The sequence below is a fragment of the Gossypium hirsutum genome, chromosome D10 (genome assembly GCF_007990345.1).
Source record: "Gossypium hirsutum isolate 1008001.06 chromosome D10, Gossypium_hirsutum_v2.1, whole genome shotgun sequence".
Taxonomy (NCBI): domain Eukaryota; kingdom Viridiplantae; phylum Streptophyta; class Magnoliopsida; order Malvales; family Malvaceae; genus Gossypium; species Gossypium hirsutum.
Window position 1 is genome coordinate 51,593,231 of NC_053446.1, and position 14,255 is coordinate 51,607,485.

At 33.9% G+C, this 14,255-nt stretch overlaps 1 protein-coding gene across 5 annotated transcripts; it reads right to left on the bottom strand.

The window, feature by feature from the left end:
- Nucleotides 1-8,650: 8,650 nt before the first annotated feature.
- Nucleotides 8,651-13,578, bottom strand: LOC121203181 (1,4-alpha-glucan-branching enzyme 2-1, chloroplastic/amyloplastic). Of its 5 annotated transcripts, none has more exons than XR_005919709.1 (8): nucleotides 13,184-13,578; nucleotides 12,368-12,489; nucleotides 12,104-12,223; nucleotides 11,413-11,542; nucleotides 10,880-11,311; nucleotides 10,195-10,300; nucleotides 10,004-10,105; nucleotides 8,651-9,149 (listed from the first exon to the last, which is right to left on the bottom strand). XR_005919709.1 is itself a non-coding variant. In XM_041103235.1 (8 exons), the coding sequence occupies exons 2-6, from the start codon at nucleotides 12,481-12,483 to the stop codon at nucleotides 10,277-10,279; spliced, it is 501 nt and encodes a 166-aa protein (XP_040959169.1). In that variant the 5' UTR covers nucleotides 12,484-12,489; nucleotides 13,184-13,571; the 3' UTR covers nucleotides 8,651-9,149; nucleotides 10,004-10,105; nucleotides 10,195-10,276. The 5 variants fall into 5 exon arrangements, 4 of the variants coding, with proteins under 4 accessions (XP_040959169.1, XP_040959171.1, XP_040959170.1 ...); XM_041103235.1 differs by having other exon boundaries at nucleotides 11,201-11,311; nucleotides 13,184-13,571; XM_041103237.1 differs by lacking the exon at nucleotides 10,195-10,300 and having other exon boundaries at nucleotides 10,004-10,020; nucleotides 11,219-11,311; nucleotides 13,184-13,573.
- Nucleotides 13,579-14,255: the final 677 nt, after the last annotated feature.

The following is a 14,255-nucleotide window of genomic DNA, read 5'->3' on the forward strand; positions in this document are numbered from 1 at the left end:
AATTATTATTAAATATTATTAATAATTATATTAGTAAAGTTATTAAATTATATATTATTTTATTAAATTGTAATTAACAATAATTATGTTAAAATATAATTAAATTATTTATTTTTATTTTTATTAATTATTAAAAAATATTTAACAATAATCTTATTAAAATTTAATAACAATAACCTGACACTTGTACATTACAAAACTTACATAACCTAAATAACTTACATAACTTACATAATATAAAACTCACATAACTTAAATCTCTTACACAACTTACATAACCTACATAATACATTTAACTTACATAACTTACATAATACATAATAACTTACAACTTACATAATACATTTAACTTACAACTTACATAATACATTATAACTTACAACTTACATAATACATTTAACTTAGGTAACTTAAATAACTTCCATAATACATAATAACTTACAACTTACATAATACATTTAACTTACAACTTACATAATACATAATAACTTACATAATACATTCAACTTACATAACTTACATAACTTACATAATACATAATAACTTACAACTTACATAACATACATTACTTTGATAACTTACATAACTTACTTAATACATAACTTACATAACTTATACACGTACATAACTTACATAATTGACTTAATACATGAATATATATCATATGATATATATTTCAGAAAACTCATTTGTAGTTACCACTGTTCAACTTACCCTTGTAATTTCTGGTGAAAATCAGACATCAAGAAATAAGAAATGGACCGGTCTTGGATGAATTTGTCAAGGGTAAGCGACGGTTATCGAAATGGAGTACAGACTTTTCTAAATTTTGCATTTCAATATGCAAGCCAGGAAAACATGATTCTTTGCCCGTGTAAGAAGTGTGTCAACATAAACTGGCATTATCGTGAAGTTGTATACGAGCATCTAATTGTTGATGGGTTTGTTCGGGGTTATAAACAATGGTTTTTTCATGGAGAATGCCCGCCTAGTACTTCATCTTCAAGGATGGATGTATCTTATGATAGTACTACTTACCACCAGTTTGATAGAGGGGATGACATGGAAGGTATGTTGCGGGATGCATTTAATATGCACAATCATGGTGTCCAGTCATTCCCAACGGACTTTGTGGCTTCTAATGATTGTAATATTGGGAGAAATGCTTTTACCGAACCGGGAAGTAGTGTACGTCATGAAGAGCCAAATGAATAAGCGGCGAAGTTCTACGCGCTACTTAATGACATGAATGACGAACTGTATGAGGGATCAAAATTTTCAAAAATGTCTTTCTGTGTTCGTCTTTTTCAATTAAAATGTTTGGGAGGGTGGACCGGAAACTCTTTGACAATGCTGTTAGAGTTCTTGAGAAAAATGTTTCCTTTTGCAAAAATCCCTCAATCATGCTAAGATATGAAGAAATTGATAAAAGATTTAGGCCTTGGGTACAACAAAATCCATAGTTGCCCAAATGACTACATGTTGTATTGGGGCGATCGGAGAAATCAACAGTGCTGTCATGTATGCGGCCACTCCCGTTGGATAAGTAAAAACGCAGAAGGTGGAAACGACGATGAAAATGATGCATAGTCAATAAAGAAGCCAGTCAAGGTTTTACGGTATTTTCCGCTGATACCGAGGCTTCAAAGGCTTTTCATGTCGTCGAAGACTGCGGAGTCTATGACGTGGCACCATGATGGACGAACCGATGATGGATTATTAAGGCATCCGACAGATTCTTTAGCTTGGAAATCATTTGACAATAAATTTCCAGGCTTTGCAAGCGATCCTAGGAGTGTGAGGCTTGGGCTAGCATCTGATGGATTTAATCCTTTCAAGATCATGAGCACTACATACAGTACTTGGCCAGTAGTGATTGTTCCTTACAATCTTCCTCCGTGGATTTGCATGAAGCAATCTTCCCTTATTTTATCTATGATTATCCCTGGAGAGAAAGGGCCCGGGAATGATATCAACATTTATTTACAGCCACTTATTGAAGAGTTAAAACAATTGTGGGCTGGTGTCGAGACCTACGATGTGCTGAGAAAGAAGAACTTTAATTTACGTGTAGCTTTGATGTGGACCGTTAATGACTTTCCCGCTTATGCCAATTTATCCGGTTGGAGTACCAAGGGTCGTTATACGTGTCCTTGTTGTGCTGCAGAAACATGTTCGCAATGGTTGTACAACGGGAAGAAGTTCTCTTACATGGGGCATCGTCAGTGGTTACCGGAAAATCATAGATTTAGATTTCAGAGTTCAGTATTTGATGGTACTGAAGAGTTTAGAGAAGCTCCTTCGTAGACCAGTGGCTCTGAAATCTTGTTCATGTTGGAATATATGAATTTAATTTATGGGAAGATGAACCAACCGCCAAACACGCAAAGAAATAGAAGATCAAATGATGAAGCTGATGATGACTCTGATGTAGATGACGATCCTAATGAGGCGGACTTGTGGAAAAAAAGAAGTATTTTTTTTAGTTGCCTTATTGGGAGCATCACCTGCTACGACACAATCTTGATGTTATGCACATTTAGAAAAATGTCTGCGATAACATTGTGGGTACAATTTTGAATGTCGACGGAAAATCAAAAGACAATCTTCAGAGTCGACTTGATTTACTCCAAATGGGAATCCGACCTGATCTTCATCCTAATCCACTTCCGAATGGGAAATATCGGTTGCCGCCTTCTATTTTTTCAATGTCGAAGATGGAAAAAGAAATGTTCTGCACGTTGTTGAAGGATATAAAGGTTCCAGATGCGTATGCATCAAATATATCTCGATGTGTTAGTGTTAAAGATCAAAGATTATATTTGCTAAAATCACATCACTATCACATCTTGATGCAAGATTTACTGCTAGTGGCTCTACGATGTTGTATGTCCAAGAAGGTAACGTCTTGTATAATTGAACTATCCAACATAATGAAAGCCATTTGTGGCAAAGTTTTGGATGTTCAAGAACTTCAGAAGGTACAGGATCGAGCCGCTTTGACTTTATGCAACATGGAGAAAATCTTCCCACCTTCCTTCTTCACCATTATGGTTCACTTGATAATCCATCTCTCGCACGAAGCAATTCTTGGCGGACCCATTTTCTATCGATGGATGTATCCCATAGAAAGGTGGCAATTAGTAAATTTTATAAATTTTCCTTCATTCACCTCTATGCCTTTAGTTTCAATAATTAAGAAAAGTTGTATATTGTGTTTAGGTTCCTATCCAAATTAAAGTCTTACTGCCGCAACAAGCGATATCCAGAAGGATCGATTGCTGAAGGCTACTTGGCAGAGGAATGTATGACCTTCTGCTCAAGATATTTGGAAGATGTTGAAACAAGGTTAAACAGACCAAATAGGAATGCTGGACTCACGGACCATAACTTAGCCGATACTTATTTGTTCCAAAGTTTTGGAGAACCAATCGGCAAAGTTGAAATTGCAGAATTAGATCATTTATCGTGGGTACAAGCACATTGATATGTTCTGTTTCACCACGAATCATTAGAACCTTTACGGAAGTAAGTTCTACAAATTTGACAAATTTTTATCAAACTAATAACTATTTATCTTCTAACAAGGTGAACATTTTTTTAACATAGTGAGTACAAACAAATATTAAGATCTCGTTCGCGCTCTCGAATAACACAACATCGAGATATCAATAAGATGTTTACATAATCTTTTTATGAATGGTTAAGCCAAACGATATGCAGTTGGAGCTTCCGCTTAGAAATAATTATGTTTTCTCATAACTTTTTTAATTACTCAGTTTACTTTTCGTTCAATAGGTTTGGAGTGGGAAGAACGTAAACAACGAAGTTAAATGGCTCTCCCAAGGTCCAAATCGAGTGTTAAAAGATATAGTGCGTTCCTCATCAACGGATTCAGATTTCATACAAAATATCGCGAGAGGTTGAGGAGAACGCAAAATTGTGGAATAGTTGTCAATTCTGCAATTACAAGTTATGCTAGTGCTAGGGACAATAATCCTGTCGAGGGAAATGTGGAATATTTCGGACATCTTGCTGACATAATTGAGTTGGATTACTACGGAAAATGGAAAGTTGTCTTATTTCAAGGTGATTGGGCCGATGTTAATACAACTTGTGGAATTAAGCAAGATTAATTTGGTTTTACAATGGTGAATTTTGACCGATTGATTCACACAGGACAACAACTGATAGATGAGCCGTATGTATTCTCATCTCAAGTCAAACAAGTTTTTTACTCAAAAGATCCAACTGATGAGGGTTGTTACGTTGTACTCCGTAACATCCTTAGAGACTTGTTTGACATGGGCAGTGGAAGTAGATATAACATCGATGATAGATCAGAAACTTTACCCTTTCCAGAACAAAACTTAAACGACAATATCCCTAGTACTAGTGCACAATTTCAATGGGTTCGTCAGGATACCGATAAAGATATTTACGAATAATGATGTAGTAAGATTTTACGATTGTTTATTTATATGTAATATATTATAATTTAAATCTTGGTCTTATTATATATTTCAACTGTTTTCTATGTGCTGATATTGTTGTAATTAGTTATTAAGTTGTCAATTATTTTATGTGTATTGCAGATAAAATGCCTAGAAAAAAATTCTAAGGGGAAGCATTACGAGGAATGATCCTAACTCGACAGAGACAAATAGTACTGAACAGCAGACAGCAATTGGATCTTCGAATGTTCCGATTACAGCTGAGGATCCTACAGAAGTTCAAAGTAATTTTACGTTTAATTTACATGCGTGTTTCTGTTAAAGTTTATTTATTTTTCAAATTCTTATATTATAATATACCATTTGTAGCTGGAAATGGTGGGACGCGCAGAGGTCGAGGACGTACGCTACTTAGAGAGTTATACGAGTTAGATCCAGTCGAGCGTGTCAAAGTTGGACGAAACAGTTTTGGTCAGCCTGTTGGATCAGAAGCTCGACTTTTAGCAGGATACATGGGCATTTTAGCACGAAATCCGAATATGTTGCCTATCAACTACGAGTCATGGCATCAAATGCCCGAAAGCAACAAAAACCAAGCCCTCGATAATATTAAGGTAACAAAATGTTAATGCCATCTGTAATGCTTGGGAAATAGTTTCATTTATATTTACTTTATTAACTTGTGTTTTTTTTTGTAGGCGAGGTTTGCTTTAGAGGTCTCGGATGCTTACGTAAAGAAGGCATTGGAAAAAAGATGGAGAGACAATAAAAGTACTTTGAAGAAAAATTATTATAAAACCAAAACAACCCTAGATGAGAAATTGCAAAATGTCCCGCCGGGTATGTTGAGGTACCAAAGGGAAGATGCGGTTAGATTTTGGCATTCGAAGAAAGGCGAGGTATGACGTGCTTCCAAACTATTGTAATTCTTTTGGTTTATAGTATTTTCTATTTACGTACTAAAAATTTCATAACGTAGGATCGTGAACAAGTTGGAAAAAGCAACAGGGAGAAACAAAAATTCACCCACACAGCCGGGTCGAGAAGTTTTGCATGTGTAGCTGAGGCGGAGGTATTTTTAATTTTTTTAATATTGTCGAATATGTATAACTTTCTGTTAAATAATATTTATACTACCATATTGTAGGAAATGTCGTCCGGTTAAAAAGTTGGACGCCTTTAACTTTTTGAAATTACACATAGGAAGAAAGATGGATCTCCCATGACTCTAGAAGCTAGTGAAATAATGGTACGTTTACTTAATAAGATTTGAGTTATTTTAGTTATTTTTAGTGTTTATTTTCTAATGGTTTAATTCATTGCTTGTAATGCGATTATTGTTATGTTGCATATGATTTTTAATATATAATATTGCGTTCCTAACTATGTGATTTATTTATTAGGAAAAACTAAAGGATAAAAAGGCGGAGTACGAAGCGATTGCTTCTAGTGATAGTTCTGTTCATCTTGAAGACATTGATAACCGGATTATTACTGAAGTTTTGGGTCCTGAAAGGTATGGTTGGGTTCGATTTCAAGGATCTTTTGTTAGCCCAACCCAATATTTTGGATCCAACTCCCACCAATACATGGCTTCGGGGAGTCAGGCTCAAGCTGAAGTTCAGAGGTTGAAAGACCAGATGGCTGAGATGCAAGCGACCACAATTGAGGTTAAAAGGAAATATGAAGAACTCCAGCTACAACTTAAAACAGAGGCGGCAGCGAGGGAAGCAGAAGCTGCAGCGAGAGAAGCAGAGCAGGCTAAAAAGTACGACAAACTCCAGCAACAGCTTCAGACTGTGATGAAGATGTTTCAGTCGTAACTTTCGCCTTCATAGTGTATGACATAAATATTTTTATCATTTTAACATTTAACATTTTTGCAAAAATACTATGAATTCACTTTTATTTATTGATATTAATATTATTTTATTTGTTTAATTTGAAATATTATATAAATTTATTGCTTTTGGCTGGTTTAAATCTGGTTCCTTTCGATTTGTTGCTACAGAAGGGCTGAAAAAATGAAAATTTTAATATAAAAAAATCCCAAAAATAGTGGCGTTTTTGTATAAAAGCGCCGCTAAAGAACATGGTCTTTAGAGGCATTTTTTTCAAAGCGCCGCTAAAGAACATGGTCTTTAGCGACGTTTTTTTTCAAAGCGCCGCTAAAGAACATGGTCTTTAGAGGCGTTTTTTCTAAGCGCCGCTAAAGAACATGTTCTTTAGCGGCATTTTTTTCAAAGCGCCGCAAAAGAACATGTTCTTTAGCGGCTTTTTTTCTAAGCGCCGCTAAAGAACATGGTCTTTAGCAGCGTTTTTGTTTGTAAACGCTGCAAACGTTTGCGACGTTTTCGTTAGCGGCCTTTTTTTGCGCTTCTAGAAGCGCCACTAAAGGCCTAAAAAAACGCCGCTAAAGACCTGTTTTGGTGTAGTGCCTAACCCCTAAATATTATTTAATATTATATAATTTAAAATATATTAATTAGTTTAAACCCTAAACTCTAACCTAACACTGAATCTATAAACCCTAAACTTCTAACCTTTAACCTCTAACTCTAACCCCTAACCCCTAACCAATAAACCTTAAATCACAACCCTTAAATTAAAATCCCTAATTCCATAATCTATAAACCTTAAAATTGTAACTCTTAAACCGGCCCCAAATCCTAAATTAACCACATATATATACCCTAAACTATAATGATAATTAAATTAAATATTTTAAAATTAATACTATCGTATCTTTTACAATTATATTTGAAATTATTTAATATATAAATTAAAAATCAATCAATTATGTACCCAAAAAAATTTAAAATTATTTTAAATAATAGTATTTTAATTTCTCCATTTTTAACAAATATTTTTCTATGTTTTTTTTTATTTCAAATTATTTCTACGTGTCATTATTTCAAATTTATCCATTTTTAACAAATATTCAATTAAAAATAAATTGGATTTTAATTAATATAAATAAACAAATTACATAGCAAATAGATAGATAAAATGTTTTTGCGGCGCTTCCTCAAAAACGCCGCTAAAGGTACGAACATTAGCGGCGCTTATTAAAAAACGCCGCTAAAGAGCTGAGCATTAGCGGCGCTTATTAAAAAACACCGCTAAAGACCTGAGAATTAGCAGCACTTATTAAAAAACGCCGCTAAAGACCTGAGCATTAGCGGCGCTTATTCAAAAACTCTGCTAAAGACCTGAACATTAGCAGCGCTTATTAAAAAACGCCGCTAAAGACTTAAGAATTAATGGCGCTTATTAAAAAACGCCGCTAAAGACCTGAGTATTAGTGGCGCTTATTCAAAAACACCGCTAAATACTTGAGCATTAGCGGCGCTTATTCAAAAACGCCGCTAAAGACCTGAGCATTAACGGCGCTTTTCAGAAAATGCCGCTAAAGACCCCAAAAACTCAAAAAACAGTGACGTTGGGCTTAGGCTTTTTGCGGCGCTTTCCAAAAAACGCCGCTAAAGACCTGAAAATTACCAGCGCTTATTAAAAAACGCCGCTAAAGACCTGAGCATTAGCGGCGCTTATTAAAAAACGCCGCTAAAGACCTGAGAATTAGGGCACTTATTAAAAAACGCCGCTAAAGACCTGAGTATTAGCGGCGCTTATTCAAAAATGCCGCTAAATACCTGAGCATTAGCGGCGCTTATTCAAAAACACCGCTAAAGACCTGAGCATTAGCGGCACTTTTCAGAAAATGCCACTAAAGACCCTAAAAACTCAAAAAACGGTGCCATTAGGCTTAGGCTTTTTGCGGCGCTTTCCAAAAAACGCCGCTAATGCTTATTTTTAGCGGCGTTTTTTAAAAATTACCGCTAATGATCGACCTTTAGCGGCATTTTTCCAAAAGCGCCGCTACTGCTTGATTTTTAGTGGCGTTTTTTGTCCAAACGCCGCTAAAGGCGCCGCTAAAAGCCTGTTTTTGTGTAGTGTAAAGTTCAAAATTCTAAACTTTAGAAAGCAAATGAAACTGAAATATATTAATGGATTTGGATGAAAATCAAAATACAAAGTAAGGTTTAAATACCAAAGTGCAGATAAGAGAAAAGCTATAGTAAAAACTAACTAAACTACCAACTATACAAATTAAACTCAGAAAAGTTAATGAACTAAACCCTAAAACATGAAGAAGAAAACTAGCTACTAAGCTTAAAAGAAGAAAGAAAGTTGGCTTTTTAAAAGTTTTCAACCAAAAATGCTTTTATTAGTTGAGATATGATTTTGAATTTAAGACAAAAATGCCACTAAAAGTTTTATTTTGACTTGGGATGATGTTGGACAAAAGACTACCCCTGCAATATTTTTCACTCCATTAAGCATCAATGTCACAACACCCAGGCTTTGGTGTCGCAACACCCTTAAAAATGGTGCAGTAATGGTTGTGAAGGCTTTTGGTGTCGCGACATCACTGGTGGTGGCCACAATTTCTTCACTTTAACATCTTTAGGGATATCACGACTTTAGAGGCTTGGTTTTGCAACTTTGGGCTCAATGTCGTGACATCATACCTTTGGTGTCACGACTCTCTCGATAGTAAGCTTAAAGTTGATTTCTTGTTAAATTTTTTAATCCTCGAGGTGAATGGACTCGGTGTCGTGACTTTCATAGCATTAGTGTTGCGACACCAATGTTGAATGTTGTTTTCCTCGAGGTTAGGTGATTGTCGTTTCCCTACACCAACACAAACACATTATTAGGTCCTCCATGGCACCATTTTGCCATTTTGAGTCTTAAAAGGGACAAAACTAAGTAAAAACATTTATTAATAGTGAAAACTAAAAATCAACAAAAACAATACACCAAAACAGGCTTTTAGCGGCATTTTTTTAGGCCTTTAGCGACGCTTTTTAACGCCACTAAAAGTAAAAGCGCCGCAAAAAATGCCGATGTTGACAACGTCGCTAATGTTTGCGGCATTTTTAGAAATAAACGCCGCTAAAAGTCATGATCTTTAACAGCGCTTTCTCAAAAACACCGCTAAAGGTCATGACTTTTAACGGTGCTTATTCCACAAACGCCACTATAGATCATGAATTTTAGCGGCGCTTGAAAAGCGCCACTATAGGTCATAACTTTTAGCGGCGCTTTTCCCACAAATGCCGCTATAAATCATCACTTTTAGTGACGCTTTTCCCACAAACATCACTATAGAATAGATCTTTAGCGACGCTTTTCACACAAGCCGCTAAAAACGTATCTTTAAAAAAATATTTTTTTTAAATAATATTTATTTCTATGATAAATATTATATTATGTTTTAAGGATAAATAAAAAAATATTATTTAAATTAAATTTTCTACGAAAATTTTAACTTTAAAACTAAATATAAAAATTAATGAATTTAAATTTAGAATTTAAAATAATAAATTAATAACACAATTAAAATCCAAAAGTTAAAACTCTTAAGTAAAAATAAAAATTTAGAATCAAAACTAAAATAAATAATACATATGCAAGGTAATAAAACATGCAATGCATTTTCTTAATCAAGTAAATCTTGGTAATAAAAGATATAAGACATTTACTTAATCAAGGAAATCTTGTAATGAACTCAAAGCAATGAGCCTTAGAGAAAAACTTTTGAGCATGGCTTTGAATTTGAACTACAGATTTGGTGCCTACATGCTCTGCATGAAAATAAGAGTAACTTAAACTGTTCAAACTATAGTGAACATGGCAAAGATAAGTAAATCAATTCAACTCATTGTGCACTTACCTTCTATTTGGCGCCAGCCACGACCATACAACCTTAAAGCTTTAATCAACCCGACCCACCAAATTGACTATAAAGTCAAGATTCAAGCAAAAAAGCAAATCTGATTCTGAAAAAAAGGAAGAAAATGATTGAGGAACTTTAAAGACTCGAGTCCTGACCAATCAAATGCTGAGCTAAAAATTTGATAATTGAATCAAACCAAAGTCCAAAAAAACTCTAGTAAACTAAACATACTACTCATTACAGTAGCTTAAATACCTTATGATCTACATCTATTTCAATTGATTAACTTTAATTTTATAGTTGGTCAGGGGAAAAACTTTTTAAAAAAAAGTACAATTATTAATCTCTTTACATTGCCATACCAAAAATGAGCCAATCAAATAATATTGCTCGAAAATCAACTATCTAATTATTTATGTATAATTAATTAGTAAAAATAAACAATTCAATGATTATATGCAATAAATTAACAGAAATTAATAATTCAATAATTTATCAACATTCAAATTTATGTGTTTATCACTAACAACTGTAAGGGTTGACTTCCATCAATAACAGATCAGTTTCAGAAAATACAACAATAATCCCAGATTTCTCCAAAAACAAACAAAATTGCAGACACTTTAACACAAAAAAACAAGAATCAAAGAAGGAAAATTAGAAGATCAAATAGGAAACTAACTTGACTTTAATAGCAAGAGCAAGCGAAGCTCTTTTTTTGAAACCCGTACAGTGGATAGAGAAGGAACGGAAAGACAGAAAACCACAAGCTTTTACCTTGATTTTTCTTCTTAATCGTAATTACATGGAGACCATTTAGTCCTCGAGCAAAAATTGTTAAGAAAAAAACATAAAGAATGATGCTTCACTACTTGCAAGAACCAAATGTAACATCAGTTTCAAAATAATGTCAAAACTGGGCAATTAACATCTGAGCATATGAATAACTTATTATATAACATCATGAAATTGGAGAATCTCCAAATTCAGTCGTATATAATACCTGCAACCCATGATGGATGTACATCATTGAAGTCACACCATCAAATCTGTACCCATCAAACTTATACTCCTCCAGCCACCATCTTGCATTTGAAAGAAGATAACTCAGTACCTAAAGCAACAATTAAGAAATAATATTTACAACTGGAAGGGAGGAAGCCAAAATCTTTAAACAAGCTATTCATTAAGAAATGTTTAGGTAGAAGTACATACTTCCCAGCTTCCATAATTAAAAAGGCGAGAATCCCACACCGAGTGGTGACCCCTTGACCCCGTGTGGAAGTAATGACCATCAGTTCCATCAAACATGTTCAACCCATCTAACACATTATTGGAAGCATGGCTGTATTCATAAAACATCATTCAGATACACAGGTAGATACGAAAATAAAATTAGCAACTTAACTTAACTATAGAATAAAAATGAACGGGGATATAGCAAACAAATGCTTTCACAACAAGCTGGTCGTGAACAATCATACTAGAAAGTTTATAGTATTCTAGTCATTTATATATTCTCAATCAATTACGAATTTGCTTCTCTCTTTTAGATTTATTTTTAGCAACCTTTTAGGAAGCAAAAATCAACTAGAGAAACGAAGGAGTAAAAGTGACAACCAATAAGAGCCTAAATTCTCATGGCCATATTTGCATCAAGTCTACTGGAAAAATGAGCATAAAGCCAAAGCAGGAAAAGAATAAGAGTTCAAGTTCTCATTTCTTGTACAAACAATCCAGGAAATTTTGTTTGCATAAAAAATCTAACAACAAACACAGAAGAGTTTAAGTTTTCATTTTATTTACAAAACAATCAGGGAAAATGTTTTCACAAAAAGTATAACATTAAATATAGCTGAAGGGCATGTTTCTAGAAATTATATTCTCCTGCAGACATAACTATTACCTGTACACAATATCCATAAGAACAAGTATACCCAACTTATGAGCCTTATCTATCAGTGACTTGAGGTCATCAGGGGTTCCAAAGCGGCTACTAGGTGCAAAGAAGTTTGTCACATGGTACCTACAAAATATTAAATGCAACTTGTTATAAGTAGAAAAGTGTGTCTACTTATATCTGCCACATAGCAGTTAGTACAAGTTTACAAACTTACAAACATACACAGCAACAAATAGATTTGAGCTAATATTACGATGGAGGTAATACCCGAAGCTAGCATAATATGAGTGTTCTTGAATAGCCATGATCTGAACAGCATTGTACCCAAGTCTTTTAATACGGGGAAGAACATCATCTCTAAAGTTGGCGTATGTGTTAATCATTGGCTCCTACATCAGAGAGTTGATAATACTAAGAGAATTGTAACAAAGGAAATAAAGATCAAAGGTGCTCGTGGGACAATTTTTCTTTGAATGACAGAATGCATGATCATTAAGTTTTAACATGTTAGTCATATTCTATACAAGCATGTTAGTCTTATATTATATGCACATGCCATTATCCATAGTGAGACCGAACATAAGGCATAATGATTTAGTTAATTTCTTCTTCAACAAATAGTAAACAAAAACGATTCCATTTCAATGACAAAACCCATTCCCCAAATCACATCTAAACCTTACCAAACTGTAAATAAATAAAACACAAAATTTATGCTTGTTTTTATTAACTATTTACTATGTAAAACACTCCATTAACATTAAAATTACTATTTTTTTTCTTTTGAGAAGTAAAATTCAAATACTTAAATTGCTTTTTCTAATCGAATCAGTGAATTAAGTCAATAATTGCAGTTTCCAACACTAAACTTCGACTGAACCTTGTAATATCCAACTTGAGCTAATTTTAAATCTATTCTAGAAACCCAGAAATAATCAGCAATTAAAGGAAGAAAAGCAAAAACAAAATCCTCCTTTCCACAAAGTTGCTAATCGTATGCAGCTAGCTTAGATTGTCAGAGAGCAATCTCGAAGTTTCAAGGTCTTCGTATGATTAATTAAGCCATGGTTAAAGAGAGCTTACCTACGAATCGAAACCACTGACAAGTTGGAGGGTACCACTGACGAAAACCAGCATGCCGCCAGCGTCGGAGGGCTGACAATCGACGGTGGTGATGCTGTGCTAACACCGCTAGAAAGGAAGGCTGGTGAGTTTAGCGACGATGCTCAGAGAGCCTTGGATCTTTTGACCCTCGAAGGTCAACATTAAACCGTCCTGGTAGAGATTGGCTAGACCGACCCTGTTCGAAAAGATGAAATTACCAGAGAACGAGCGAAAAGGAGACAGAAAGAATCGAAGAACTTTGGAGAGAGGGAGAAAGAAGATCCGAGAAAAAGAAAGAACAGGAGAAAGAAATGAGTTTGAAAAGGGTGAAGAAGCGAAATGTTCATAGACCGCGAAGAGGATGGGAAAAAATTAGGGGTTTCAGCGGGGGAAATTGGGATAAAAAGGCGCGCTTTTTTTTAAAATAAAATAATTTTTTTGTGGCGTTTTTATATATTACTTATTTTTTGTAGTGTTTTTTATAAAAACGCCACTAAAAATTAAAGTTCTAATTAGAAACAGCGCCATTTTATTAAGCTTTAATTCATAGTTTTGGCGTTTTCTGTAAAAAACGCCACTAAAAATTAATTTACTTAAGCCAAATGGTGACGTTTTAAATAAATAATTCTAAACTTTTTAAGTAATATTTATAAGAATTATATAAAATTATAAATTTTAGGTTTTTTTTGTCTTTTTTGTTTGTATTTTTATTTCATTTCTTATAATTTGGTCCAAAATAATTAATTATATGTACCTAAATATATATCCATCCATATATATATCAATACTTTTTTTAACTTATTTATTAATTCTATTTAAACTAATATTTAAATATATCAAACGATTTAGATTAAAATTTTAAAATATATTTTAAAAAAACTAATTGATCTAAACCCAAAATCTTGATCCGACCCCAGAATCCTTAAACCCTAAATCCTAACTCTTAATCCCTAACCCCTAAACCTTAAATCTTAACCCCCAAATCCATACCCCCTAATCCTTAAAATACCATCCAAAAAATCCCTAAATCTTTAATAATCATAAAATAGTT